The sequence below is a fragment of the Leucopleurus acutus genome, assembly GCF_964270905.1.
Source record: "Leucopleurus acutus genome assembly, chromosome: 7".
Classification (NCBI taxonomy): Eukaryota; Metazoa; Chordata; class Mammalia; order Artiodactyla; family Delphinidae; genus Leucopleurus; species Leucopleurus acutus.
The window spans coordinates 64,714,136-64,729,880 of NC_139150.1; the positions used below are offsets into that span (position 1 = coordinate 64,714,136).

At 34.8% G+C, this 15,745-nt stretch overlaps 1 protein-coding gene across 3 annotated transcripts in view; it reads right to left on the minus strand.

Moving 5' to 3' along the window:
• PSIP1 (PC4 and SRSF1 interacting protein 1) overlaps positions 1–15,745 on the minus strand; it is a 41,103-nt gene that overhangs the window by 15,043 nt on the left and 10,315 nt on the right. For all 3 annotated transcript variants that reach the window (XM_082842980.1, XM_082842981.1, XM_082842982.1), the window contains exons 4-8: positions 10,893–11,031; positions 8,341–8,445; positions 7,494–7,556; positions 2,701–2,797; positions 1,233–1,308 (exon numbers count right to left, since the gene is read on the minus strand). In XM_082842980.1, coding sequence (XP_082699106.1) covers positions 1,233–1,308; positions 2,701–2,797; positions 7,494–7,556; positions 8,341–8,445; positions 10,893–11,031 — 480 coding nt within the window. The remainder of the gene's footprint in view (positions 1–1,232; positions 1,309–2,700; positions 2,798–7,493; positions 7,557–8,340; positions 8,446–10,892; positions 11,032–15,745) is intronic.

Consider the following 15,745-nt stretch of genomic DNA (forward strand, 5'->3'; position numbering starts at 1 on the left):
AGTCCAAGAATCAGCCAAAAGCCATGGAGAGAAATGGACTAGGAAGATACTCTCAGGGAAAATTGGGACGGACCTAATCAAGGAAATATTCCTTATTATCTAAAACGGGGATCTCACAATATTTTCCCAACAGATTTCCTGGGGAACAATGACTGCTGTGTGCCTCTTAATCTTCTCCTTGGGAATATTTATTATGGTTCCCTATCCCTCCCAGATCAATGTGCATGTATAAAAGGGAGAGGGGAGCAGATAATCTGCGTTTCAGTTCCTAAGTCTCTAGATCAAGGCCTTATGTTGATCATAAAATCCCAGACTTGATGCTTGATGCCCTTATTAGAGAAGACATCTTAGGGAGGAGATAAGTGAGATTTACTTGGTATGTTTAAAAACATAAACTCACCTGCATGTACCTAATTTCTTAATTTCACTATAGTAGTAAAAACCATGTTGTAATTTTTGGCCACTATTTTCGAGAATATTTAAACAGCTAGCTTGGCAGTAAAATAAAACTCTTTAAACATATATTGGCTGAAAAGTACCAACACTTCTATAACTGAAATTTCCAATAAAATATTTTCATTCAAAACACTGTAAAATCCATTCTTAAATGACATACTCACTTAAGCCTTTTCTATAAAATCTTTAAACACAATAGCTACAAAGTTTTGCCCTCTTTGTCTAAATATATATTCCTGCTGGTGAAGTTTCTACCCAGAAAATCCAACACAAACAAGATCCATAATGGAAAAGAAAGATGGCAAGAAAAAAAAGAACTGATTATTTTGTTAATAACTAGTTATCATTCCAAAATACTTTAAAACTTTAAATTTACAAAAATAATGTTAAGTGTTATTATTTTTTAAATAAAGATTATTCTGGAGGAGCAAGATTTGTGGAAATTGCTTCAAAAATACTTTGTCTAAAAATTCCCTTAAACAAAGGGAACTATTATACATTTTACCCTGCATTATCCAAGTATCTTATATCCTAATATACAAGAAAATGTCTTAGATTAATGAAATGATAATCGTACCAGATTTTTCTTGATTCCCTATCAATTTTAACTTTTTACATAATGAAAACTATTTTTCAACTGTTTTGCCCATAATTCTTAGAAATACAAAATAGTAATAGCAACGAACACCCTGTAAATAAAACTGGTAAAAATGCAAAGAAATTTATACATATTGAAAGTGAAATGTCTCATTTACTGCATAACTAATTATACTCACATGTCACTCTCCGAAGGACAGGGCTGTTTTACCATTTTGGGTCTGCCTCTTGGTTTTGGAATCTTGACTTCTGTAGCTGACATTCACAGGAAAAAAAATTTTGTAACTACCAGCTTTCCCGTTAAGATGCAGATCTCACATATAAAAGTTACAAATGATATATACTAAGAATATTAGTTTATTACAGATAACAATTACTTTAGGTTTTAAAAGTCATATCCCCTCCAGTGGTTCAAATGAGTTAACAGCAGAAAATTTACAAAGGTGAATCAAGAGTATTTTCAATCTGTCCTTAGTATGGCTGAGGGCTTAAAAGAACATCCCTCATTGTTGTTTAATAGGAATGTCACAAAATTCAACTTTATAGTAGATAGCAGCACTTATATTCAAATACATATTACAGTATTATTTGTATATGTATGCTCACATATTTGAAAATTTGTTATCAGAATTCACTGAATTTTCTAACAACACCATTAATGTGATCCATTACACTATTAAATTCCAAAGTTTAGGTAAATTGTTTTTTTTTCTTTTTGGGTATTACTCATTTTATCCTGTTTCATTAAGAATCCTATGTTATGGGACTTCACTTCCCTGGTGGTCCAGTGGTAAAGAATCCGCCTGCCAATGCAGGGGATGCGGGTTCGATCCCCAGTCAGGGAACTAAGGTCCCACATGCTGCGGGGCAACTACTGCGTGCCTCAACTACTGAGCTAGCACACCTCAACAAGAGAGCCCATGTGCTGCAAACTATAGAGCCCAGGAGCCCTGGAGCCTGCATGCCACAGCTAGAGAGAGAAAACCCGCACACCACAACTAGAGAGAAGCCCGTGTGCCGCAATGAAGAGCCCCGTGTGTCGAACTAAGACCAGACGCAGCCAAGAAAAAGAAAGAAAACAGAATCCTATGTTATGAAGTAGAAAAAAAAATTGGCTCTATCTTGGCTAATATTCTTTGTTTTACTTTGTATTAGAGACAGATCCTTCCAAACTATTTCCTATTTGCCAAATTAGGAAAATACTTTAAATAGGCAGTGCTGAAGACATCTGCATATTGTACAGGCCCTAATAAAGAAAGAATGCAATAATTTAATAGCTTTGATTATTCAAATGCTGTTTTTCTCTTGTTTTCATTATGATTCCATTTGGAAAGCTTAATATTTCTAAAGTAAGAGGTAAAATAAACCCATCATTCATGGATTTTAAATCTCACCACAGCCTCATTTGCTGCTATTAAAGGAAAATGTAATGGGGATAAAACAGAAAATGAAAAAGTCTCAAGCAGTTATTTCAAATTTAAATACTTTATTACAAAGAGCAGAAACCTTAATGTTTATCTCCTTTGAAATTTATATATTACACATAACCAAGTACCTATTCCCCTATTCCAAAGTAGCTGAGGTACAACACTTTAATGGATTAGAATATTAATCACAAGCCAGCTATTTAAACATTAATAATCCTACCTGCAGGTCGTCCTCTTTTAGGACTCACTTTTAGATTAACAGATGCTGTTGCTGTAGTCACTACTCCTGCCTCCTCGGTTTCTACTTGTTTTTCTGCCTGAATCACAAAGATTTAAATTAACTTATTTAGCACATAGTAGGCATTCCAAATTTAGTTCAATGGCAAAAACGTGCCACTACAGGATAACAAGTTCAAATACAAGCATAACATATATTGATCTTCATTATTTTTCAACAGTTAACTCATCAGAGTGATATCCTCAAATTTAGCTTATAATTCTAGTAAGTCTAGGAAACAAAAACTCACTTTTTAGATATTCTCAACCTAAAAAAGTCATTTATAAAAATAAAATGAATATTCTTGATGCAAAATGTTAAAGTATAATGTAATTACAGTGTAATATCCCACACACTGCTTATAAATGTACTTTCATTGAGTATCTCAAAATGCTAACACCTTTATATTGCGTACTTATGATGTACAACCTAAATTAATGTTAGAAAAGGCAAGAAATTCAGTTGCTGATATTTCCATTCTTTAACTTTGTTAATATGTACATGTTTTATTTTTGAACTGAGACATCTGCTGTTCTTCCCTAAGAGTTATTCTGATTTTCCATAAAGAAGGATTTACTACTGTAAAGAAATCGCAATGACCCTTTGCAAACTGTAATGCCCCAGGTAATGAGACAATAGCCCCAAACAAGAATCAGTTTAATCAATTCAAGTATTAGAGTAGAACAAAGGTCAATAACCACCAATTAGAAAGGAAATGCAAACATAACATCATAATCGAAAAGAGAAAACAGGGCTTCCCTGGTGGTGCAGTGGTTGAGAATCTGCCTGCTAATGCAGGGGACACGGGTTCGAGCCCTGGTCTGGGAGGATCCCACATGCCGCGGAGCAACTAGGCCCATGAGCCATAACTACTGAGCCTGCGCATCTGCGTCTGGAGCCTGTGCTCCGCAACAAGAGAGGCCGCGATAGTGAGAGGCCCGCGCACTGTGATGAAGAGTGGCCCCCGCTTGCCACAACTAGAAAAAGCCCTCGCACAGAAACAAAGACCCAACACAGCAAAAATAAATTAATTAATTAATAAACTCCTACCCCCAACATCTAAAAAAAAATAGAAAAGAGAGAAAATAAATAGCAAAGAGAAGAATGGGAGGACTACTATGAGCTGCTCCCCCACCCCCAATTATTTAGAATTCAGCCTGAACTACCTCAATAAAAATAAAGGCAATAAAGCATCATGTCAAAACTTGCATAATCCAACCTTACTGATAAAAATTTTTTTAATCTTTTAATCAACAATCTGATTTGTAAACACTTAAGAGGTAATGCCCAATTTTGGTAAGAATGTGGAGAATTATTCATATATTGATTAATGGTGATCAAATCAATAAACTGGTAATACATTTCTGATCATTATATCAGCAATACAGAATATGCAAATCTGACTCAGCAATCCCACTTCTGAGAATTTATCCATTTCTTTCTTAGTTTTTAAACATTATTTTTGCCTTTGTAATTGCAATATAATAATGTATATTCAAAGCATTATTGAAAGTCAAGAAACTCATCTAAGGTAACCCTTGAATTGTTCTCAAAACATTACAAAAATTGCTTCAAAAACATTAGCTCAAGTTGTATTTCCAATTTTAGGAACTTACAGACCACCTACCACCCCCCACCCCAATCCTGATTTGATGATAGCTCTGGAGTAGGGAGCCGGGCATCTGTTTTTATACCAAAGGTTGAGAACCCAAGACTGTATGAGAGCTCTTCTATTGAGTTAGGAGGGTGAGCAGTTAAGAGGGCAAAAGTTCTCCAAAATTCAGATCAAACTGATGAACTCTTCAGTGCAAAAAAATCCCCTCTTCAATTACACTTTCAACTTTTGGAAATAAATCATGACATCGCATAAGAATTACAGGTATGAATCTTTTTGAGATACCAGTAAGAGGTAACAAGGTCATCAATAACTAATGCCATAAATAAACACTATACGAAGCAAAAATACAGCCCTTCCATAGACATATATTCTTGACTACTACCGCAAAATCATTCAAGTCAAAACCATTCCTCGTGAAAATATTAACTCAAAGAAATATTTTATCTAGAGAAAGGACTATTAAGTTATTTCATATATATTTAAATATCTCAAATGCAAATATTGACTCTAGATTAATTTCTTCCATATTTTACTTTATCTCACTGAGACCTCTAAGACTTTGACAAATTTTCTCCCCATCTGTTACCTCACTTTCTAGCTCTACTCCCTTCATGACTTTACATAAAGGCCCCCCCCATCCCTCAAAAACCTCATGGAACTACTATTCATCTGCATTCTCGTTTTGCTGCACCTGTCCCGCAAATCTCCAACAGAGAGTTACTATAAAACTCTACCTTCCCTGCTCTATTATTCCCTGCTGCTGAGCCCTGCTGAAAAAACATTATACAAACATGCATTCATTTTATGCAACTTCATTTGTGATCTCAAAGCCATCCATTAATCCTTTACCCTGTCTTTTGTCATGCCCTTTCCTTCTCTCTCTAGCATAAACTTTCAATCCTTTCTTTCTGCCTTACACCACACATGCAGTTCGCTTTGAATTTGGTGAGGGAGAAGGGAGAGACTGAGGCCAGCAGGAAGGGATTCCCTTAATTTCCAAGTCTCCCTAGAAGTTTGTAATAGTCTTGCCCATCCTTCCCTTCAATGTGAAAAAAGGTGAAATGTCCATCTCTTTCCCATCAAGTCAATTCCCTCAAATGTGTCCTCCCTTTTCTCTCACCCAGCATTATTCTTAACTTACAGTAATTTTATACTCTTTCCACATCTTTGATCTTTCCTGGTTTCGCAAAGAAAAAGTGTTAAAGCCTCTATTATATTTTTCCACTTTTAACACCCTCCCTTAATCATGCAAATCCTTGTTGCTGCATTCTCTCTCCTCCCCTTCAAAGATTTCAAAAGCACAGTGTAATTTCAACATTAAACATTTTATTCTTTAACCTACTTCATCTGTTCTTACCATTTGACCTTAAGGTATCCTGGGGGATCCTAATTGTCAATTATTATTGGACCCCTTCTGCATCAGGATACTACTAACCACTCCCTCATTCTTAAAATTCTCTCCTCCCTTGTTCAGCTTGATATCCTCTCTTAGATTTTTCTCCTGACAGTTCATTCTCAGCCATAATTTTACAAGGCAGCCTTTCATCGCCATTATAATCTCTCAGGATTCTGGTTTTCTGCGTTCTTCTCAGTAAACTTTCTCCCTTGACTACCTATCTAAATCCTATCTTTATGTCAGAGACTGCAACTGTAACTTCTACCTTTCCCCCCTTTGGTGTCAGAGAAATATGTATCTTCAGTCTAATTCTCAAAGGTGTTTCAAATCCTCCTCCTCATGCCTCTGCTCCCAAAACATCTCCTGCATTCTCAGTGTATAATCTAGTCATCCAAGCCGACACCCTGAGTCATCCTAGATACCTCCCCCTCACTTCACACCCACTTCCAATCAACTATTAACTTTACCTCCTTAGGTGCTCTTAAAATTCTCTCATCTACACCACTAAAATGTCATGCTAACTCTTTACAAAGGCCTTTCATAATTTAGTTACCAAGTCCCAATCATAGCTCCCCATTTTAATTCTCTTGTCTTATGTATTTATTGTCTGTCTCAACGAAAATATAAGTTCAGTAAGTACAGAGACCTTATCTTCCTTATTTGCTGCTGATTTTCTGTCTGGGCCAGTGAAGTGAGGACCAAAATTCTGAATGAATTTATCAGTGAACTGGTCTCACTGCTCCAGTCCAATCCCCATCATTCACACTGCTTTAAAAAGAGAAGTACCTGAAATTTAAAATGATTCAATGGCTTCCCACCCCTTCTCTAAGTTCCAAGTTCTTCAGGGTAACACACTGGGTTTTTTTGTACTTGTTTCCCTCAAACTTTATGGTCTGATAATACTGAAATGCAATACTGGAAATGCTTGAAGCAAAATTCTCCCTATGCCCCTGTAATTGCCTCACATGCTCCTCTCCTCCTCCTTCATCTGCCTAAAATTCTGCCTATCTTTTAAAATCTTGTTAAAGTTATCATAGCCCCTTCACACACACCCCACAGGGAATAGAAAGCCACTGTAATTATTTGTTTTCATTTTACTTCCTTATAAGACACTGAACTCAGAATACTACAAAAAAATTTTTTTTAAAGACTGAACTCTTGTTTTCTTTGTAGCTTTGTCATATAATAACAGTCTGAGACATAAATAGGTCAGAAAAAGGTGTGATGAACAAAACTTCACATAGGGAAGAAGAAACACTAATTAAAAGCATAAGAGGTACTTTGTCCTAAACTGTCACATACTCTCATTTCATGCAACAATGCTGTAAAGTAATAACAACATAATAATGGACACTTACAAAGCACTATGTACCAGGATTTATTATAAATATTTTACATGTATTAACTCATTAATTCTCTCAACAGTCTTATGAGTATATATATTATCCATTTTATAGAGAAAACTTGAGACAGCATCATTAAAAGGAATGAAAATTGGTGCGTTTTATTTTGTATACCATTCAACTTAAGGGTGCTGTATCACTAAGAAAAGAAACATAGCTTTGATAAGTGAACAACATAACCTATCCTTTAAAAAAATTAAAGGACTTAGAGTGAAGGGCTAAGTCTAAATTAAATGGTACCGTTTCATTATCTACACTCCCTCAATCCAACTAAAATAAAAATTCTTTTAAGATCTCTGTGGTTAAGCAGTAGAATTACCTTTCTCTTTCTCCCTCTTCTGGCAGCTTTTGGAGTGGTTATGTCAACTGCTTTAGTCACATCCTTAAAAAAAAACAAAACACAACAGATGAAATTGATAATTATGCCACGACTGAAAGAAAATTTCTTAAATTAAAAATCACAAGCACGTTTCACTAAAAGTACTATGGAAACTTGTTTTGCTTCTCTGACCTTTGAAATTATAAACATTAAAAGTCTTAACATTAATTCATTATAAAGTGGAAGTAATCACCAGTATATTCACCTAAAAAAAAAAAAAGCTTTCCTCTGTCAGATCAAATATAAAAGTCACACTTGCTCGTACACTGGGAGGTTTGTCTATTTAAATTTACAAAACACTCTTTCTACAGTAGAATCCTCAGTTTTAGGATTGTGAATGTTAAGAGGGTCGGGACTCTGGAGATCAAGTAACAACTTCATGAAGCCTAGAAAGGCTAAATGAGTATCCCCACTCAGATAATCAAATACAGAATTGGAAATAAATCTAGGTTTTAAAAACTTCGGTTCAATATCCTTTCCCGTACATCCATCCAACAATACCTCACTTTAAAAATATTCCTAACAAACAGTAAGCGACTCTCCCAGTTGTACCTCATATTTTGCACAGCAACGTAACTTCAAATAAAAATATCCATGCATCTTAAAGATGCAAAAATTATTTTACAATACTATATTTAATATTTACACAAGGAAATAAGCCTTTAATATTTTCCCATTCGTTACTCAACTACTTTAAAGATTGCTTTCTACTGTGCCACAATCAACTCATTTTACAATTCTTCCTTACAACAAAATGGGTTTAGAATGCAAGAGAAATTAAACACACCTCGTTGCTGGCTTTTTCTTCATGGTCAGTATCTTCCTTTGAAACACTAGTTTCTTTTTCTTCAACTTCAACATCAGATGACGCATTTGATTGTTTAGTTGATGCCTATAAACAATCAAGTCTATTAGTTTCACAAAATAATATTTTACGCCAACTTTAAAATTTTGTACCCATGAAAAATCAAAGCCTGTTTGTAAGAAAGCTAGAAAAGTACCCTCATTTCTGTTGCACAGGATACTTTTAATATACACAATTTTGAAAAGTTTTAAATGCTACTATTTTATTTAGGAAAGTCTTACATGGAACTATATTCCTGCAATTGATGCATACAATCTCAGCAGATAAAATGGTGAGGCAGAAATTGAAAGTACAATTACAAAGAATACCATTCTGATGTTCTAACCAGCAAATGCCCAACAAGATACAATATAAGGTGATTTAGAGGAGCACAGACCTACACTGTACTCAACTATTGAAATATTCTGGATAAAGAAGCTAACCTATGTACTCTAAGACGAACAGCCTTAACAAAGGATATATATATCACAACTTTAAGGACTCTTATTGATCTATATCTCAAACTTAGTTTATTTAAAATGCAGATTCCTGAGACCCAAACTTAAATGAATTCTGATTTAACAGACGCTGAGTGGGAGAGTCCAGTAATCATTAAATTTTAAAAATACCCCCATATGAGATACTTAAGCATGTAATCTAGGGTCCCTAGATTTTCATAAAACTAACCAAAATGATGAATACCAGAGGCAACACAGTATACATTGGGAGGTGAGGGTAAAGCTCCCAATCTACAAGATGAAGGGACTGCAATCCAAACTGTGCACCTTTCTAGCTGTTTCCTTTGGCAAGTCTTTAAACTGTAAACCCATTTCCTTTTCTGTAAAGAAAGGCAATGCTGATAACCCACAGATTATAAAGGTATATAAAAAATGTAAAAATGTGCCCAAAATTACTTATAGCACGATAGAAATATTTATAAATTATGATGGCCAATTTTTTTGTTGTTGTTTCTTTTGTATAGGCTTGGGCATCAATGCTTGCACCAAACCACAGGAATGTGCCACTGGGGATGTCTGGGCTGGGAACACAGAGTACATCACACCACCATAATCATTCATACTTTTGTTAAGAACAGAAAATTGTTGGGTTTTATGCACACAACCAACGAAAAATTTCACTGTGAAATGGAAAATTCCAAGTATGTACTGTGAAAACTACCTGGAGATTAAGTAGGTAGATAGGAACAAAGGATAAAGTGACTATGCTAGGCAATCTGGAGGATGAAAACGACCTTGAAAGCACAATCATAGGATGTACGATCCAAGTTAAGTTACAAAATGTTATTTTCAGGAAACAATCAACTCAGTCTCCTTGGACTCCCAAGGCAATAAGGATGGGAAACCATTCATCCATTCTTACATTTGTGCAACATTTAGTGGGTAACTATTCCTTCCACACGTGTAAGAATGACAGCACACAGGACACATACAACTTCCTTGTTTATGGAACTAATAAGCCTGTGGCAGTCAACACAAGTACAGAAGCAATTATGATGTGATATGATGAATACTGTAACAAATAACTTTTGGGTGGATAATGAAGGCACTTAGGATCATCTAATGCAGCCCTGGAACATCAATGAAAGATTTCAATGTTCCAGACAGAACAGCATCTGAAGAGTTCTCAAACACGAGAAAAAAGCATGGTACATGCAAAGAACTAAAAATTATATAGGGTTTCCCTGGTGGCGCAGTGGTTGACAGTCCGCCTGCCGATGCAGGGGACACGGGTTCGTACCCCGGTCTGGGAAGATCCCACATGCCGCGGAGCGGCTGGGCCCGTGAGCCATGGCCGCTGGGCCTGCGCATCCGGAGCCTGTGCTCCACAACGGGAGAGGCCACAACAGTGTGAGGCCCGCGTACCGCAAAAAAAAAAAAAAAATTATATAGATTTAAAGGTAGAAAGTTGCAAAATTTTCAGTGTGTTATTTCCTTCTTTAGGTTTACTCATACTCATCCTAGTTTTTACTAATTCAAGTCTGGAGACACACACACACACAGAGAACAGAATAAAAAAAGTTTAAAGGTTGCTCTTCTAGAAACCAAAAATAAGTATAATTTGCATCGTGCTATAAGTATTTTTGTCACATATTTAATTTAACCCACATGAAGTTCATATTCTAATAAATTTTATGGATTTAGAAATTAAAATGAGAAAAAAACACACCCTTCAAGTTATTAAACCTGAATTTAAGGAAACAGTACATGTGACTTTAAATTCAATACATTAAATAAACCCTCAATCAGGATTTAAATAACTGAGTGTTTCCCAGTTTTCTGAGATCTATTTGACCACGAAGGCAAGAATTTCATCAGTTATCTAGATACAAAAGTCCAAGGTTCAACCTCACAAATAAGAACAATTTAATCTGAAATTTATAAGGCTCTTCAATCATTTTCCTGTAGCTAGAATGGTGATTATTCTCCAAAACTGAGTAAATAATACTAAACTAAATTTTACGTAATATGACGCACCTGTTGACTTGAAAATTTCACTTTCGGATTGTTATCTATCTCCCATAAACCTTCATTAAAGCCTTTTCGTTTATTTGGTTTGCCGTACTTTTCCTTATTTTCTGAGTAAGGAAATATGTCCTTTGGGCCTAAAAAAGCACTAAAACAGGAGGGGGGGGGAAATGTGAGTGTAAAGCAATCTCAAATATAAGTGATTAAATAGCACTACCCTATGAACGCAATTATCAAAAATTCTTAATCTAAAATGCATTAAAAACATACATAAATTAAAGGTAGTCACAAATAATATTTAATTCCAAATGCTTTTATTAAATTCAGCCACAAACTCCTAGATCCATAATCCTAATTGGAAAAAAAAACCACACAAATTGCACGACAATGTCAATGTACTGAATGCCACTAAATTGCACACTTTAAAATGGTTAAAATGGTAAATTTTGCTATAATTTTACAGATTTTACTATAAAAATGCATAAAAACGAAAAAAGAGTGTCACAAGACTGCATTAATCTATACATTTAAATGCATTCTAAATATAGTTTTACTACAAAGTAGTTTGGAATATACAACTCAAAACATTGTCAATAAGGTATATTATATGTATGTTTTAATATTTGTATATACATACATGTATATTTTTAGAAAATAAGTATGTTAAGACTTTTACTTTATTCAATGAGGGAATCAGATGTTGTAACTGCTTTGTTCATTCATATATATATATATATATACACACACACACACACATATATATTAGAGTCAATTCTTGTATTCATGGTAATTATATTCTATAATGATGAACACCATGAACACTGAATTAAGGAATACTGTACCACTGCTCCAGGGTAAATACAGGGTAGGTTCCTCTGGTCACAACATTTTTTCAACCAATCAGTACATAACATTGTTTTATGTGTTTCTGTTTAAAGACACCTTATTTAATATACACTGGTAATTCATTAACACTGAACTCAGAGCCAACAGCTTACATAACACATATTTTCTCCATAAGGCAAAGCACAGGCTTCTTGCACTTAGGAACACCAAATGGCACTTCAAGTACTACATTTGGGTGCTATTATAAACGGCAAAATGACCAAGAAAAAGCACAAAAATACAAAAGCTGTGGCACTACACAGACTGCAAAAAGGACACTTGTTTACAATATGAGAGCTGAAACAAGGTAAAGCATGGCCTTGGTTCAGCCTCAGCTAGGAATGTGTGCGTCAAGTTACTCAAATTTTTTGCCATTTCACACACAGACATGACCATGAAGGCACCACAGGTATTGATTTGGGATTATAAATACATTTTAGTGAGCAGGCAAATTAGTAAATATGGAACCCGTGAATGATGACAACTATTTTTTGTGTGTATATATACATATATATTTAGATATAATCCCCCAAACAGCCCCATTATATATCTCCCTATGTCAGTCAGTTCTGTAGAAGTCTGTCAATCCTATAAAGGTAGATGCAGAGAATGTACCAGTTTTTTGCTATAATGGCTGATATATATGTATTCTCCAAAGCAAGAGGAAAATCAAATTACTACTCATTTCCTCTAAAATATGCTACAATTTAAGATTATTAATTACTAATTATCTATCACAAATTCCATATCTGCTGAAATTCTTTAAGAATTAGGGACCTAATGACTATAGCTCACATTCCAGTTTAGAATATTTTAAAAGGCTTTAAGATAAAATTTCAATAAAAAAGAGACTTAGGGCTCTACTTAAATATAATCAAATGCATATAAGTCAGCTTTATTATTTAAATTCTGCAATTTATAAATACTCAAAGTATCCATGTATTTTAACTGCACATCAGTTAAGGCACATTTAAATCATCATTGCTATATGATTGCATTTGATCTAAAAATTCAGACTTTTACTAGGCATCATTCATTCCTACCCATAATCTAAAATTAGAAAATTTAACACATTTAGTTAAAACAGTAAAGCAATTCCTCCTGCATAATCAGCTTCAAATTCCAAGTAGATGACTCGAGTTAAAAACACCATCAAAAATAAAACATACTTCTAGTTAGAGCAAAGCAACTCTCTCTCCTAAAACCCCATAACTCATAAGGCTAAAGATGACAAGGGACATTATCAACAGGTTTGAAAGCTGGGAAGACTAAGAAAGTTGGGTACTAAACAGCAATATAGAAGAAAGCGAGCCAGTACCCTAATTTATAGTTCAAAATCCCCAAAGGGTTCAAAACTGGTGGCATCAGGAACTTGAAGAAGTGGAAGGGACCTTAAATACTTAATAAAATTGCAGAAAAATGTCGTAAAACTTCAAACATGGGTCATTTTTAGATATGATTCTAAACCAAAAAAGTATTCAAAAGAGAAAACTGATTCTACCATGTTATTTAGCATATAAAGGTTTGACAGTTCAATTTATATAATTTTTCTTTCCCCAAAATAGGCAGTCCTCACTTTGTATGACAATGAGAGAACACAAAATTGACTGTGCAAGGCAATCTTACTGAACAATGGGAAAAATTACAATTGTTCCAAAACCTTCAAAAATTGTCAAAACACTAAATGCACTATTACTGACAGTGTGTAAGGAAATTTTAAATATAGTAAAACTAATACTAATTATTTAGTACACTGTAATTTAAAACATTAGAAACACTGAGATTAAAGTGTTTCATGTCTTTGTAAAAAACTTAATAGTTTTAACAGTGCTTGCCCCTTCTGATCACATAACTTATGACACGGAGTAAGCATATTTTCTATGCCTAAGGCAATGTGTCATACTCCTTTCTAAATCTGATCAGTTTCTAACATTTTGTCTTTTGTATTTTCAATGTTATGGCATATCTTTAATGCTTTTTGTTGGTGTCACTTCCTCTGAGACATCTTCATCCTTTTTATTACAACCACTTTCCTCATTTATGTTGATAAGCTTGCCTTCCCTAAGCTGCTCTGGCTGTGTATCTAGTCTCCCTATATACAGCACATCTACATTCACAAGGTTATTATTCACAAGGCTATTTATTCTATAACTGCATTTACATTCAATTCAAATTTCACTTCTGGCATTATCAGTTTCTTTGTTGGCCGATTCCCCATCTTGTTTTTTCTTTAAATGTAACCTGGGTGGGTATATCATTGAAAGACAAAGAGGCAACAACACTACTACACATTGTGCTATATATGCTTGAAGTGAGAAACAGATGCACACTGACCAATCACCAAGAAACTTCAAAAAAAAGTGACATGCTATGCATCTGTTATTTACATTCTTGATTTGTGGACTGAAGAACTAGCAACAAATTTTGTAGTCTACATAGTTACAGTTAGTATTCCAGAGTAAGTGAAATTTGAAACATTGTTGCGGGGACTGGCGCTGTTTACCTAAACCATGGTGACCAAAATTTAAACATACTAGAACTATGCAAAGCTAAGGAATGCCTGTATCCTTCTCTCCTCTTCATGCTTTGACTTTAAATTCTACTTTTATCAGACAGCAATGGTCCCATTCTTGCTTTCTTTGTGACATTATATTGTTACCTGGCCGTGACTTGTTTGAGCCTTGTCTCAGAAAATACGACACAGGTAGTTTAATAGGATTAATCCAATCAAAAGGTCTTAACAGAGAATTCTATTCACATAGTGTAGTCACTTACATTTGGTCTTATTCATACCACCTTGTTTTACATATACATTTTTATTACACTTGGTTAACCTTTATTCTTAATTTTGCAGAATAGGTTTTAAAAAACTTCTCTCCCTGCTCCTCCTCCAGTCAGGTTTTCAAGCACTACTTTCTATTATTTTACTATTATGTTCATATTATAAGTCATACTTAAATTTACATGTTTATCAATATACCAAAAATTAAATAACTATGCCTTTCCAACTGAGAGAAGACCTTTGCAAATCTAAATAATTCATGTTATATATAGATGGTTAAAAAAATATTCACACATGGGCTTCCCTGGTGGCGCAGTGGTTGAGAGTCTGCCTGCCAATGCAGGGGACACGGGTTCGTGCCCCAGTCCGGGAAGATCCCACATGCCGCAGAGCGGCTGGGCACATGAGCCATGGCCGCTGAGCCTGTGCGTCCAGAGCCTGTGCTCCGCAACGGGAGAGGCCACAGCAGTGAGAGGCCCGCGTACCGCAAACAAAAACAAAAACATTATGCTAAGTTAAAAGAAAAAAAGGTCATTAAAGACCTCATATTGTATAGTTCAATTTATATGAAATGCTCAGAACAGGCAGTGATTAGTGGTTCCGTATGGCAAGACAGGAGGGAGAAAGGAGAAATGCAAAGTATCTGCTAATGCGTACAGGGTCTGTTTTTGGGATGATGGAGATGTTCTAAAACTGTGCTAATGTCTACACTACTCTCTGGATATACTAAGATCTACTGAATTGTACGTTTTAACTGGATTAATTGTTTGGGATATGAATTACATCTCAACAAAGCTGTTAAAATATTTTTCAGTCAATACCACATCCCATCAAAGAAAACAAAAATGATCCAGAATTTTACCAACTACAGATAGCCACTGTTTTCACCCACTTGTTTGTTGCATATATACAGATATAAACATGTCATTTTAATGGATATGATACATACTCATCCATAAATACTTTCTCAAATTATAATGAACATCTTTTCATGTCAACAATTACTTAACAGCTAAATATTATTTCATTGAATAGCTTTCCCAAAATTTATCTATTGTTGGACCATTTTCTGTATCAAATTTTCTATTATAAAATGCAGCTACAGTAAATAATGTATTGCTCAATCTTTTCACGTATCTTCCTAATAAATTCTAAGTAGAACTGCTGGCTCAAATGATATGCTCAAGACTACAGA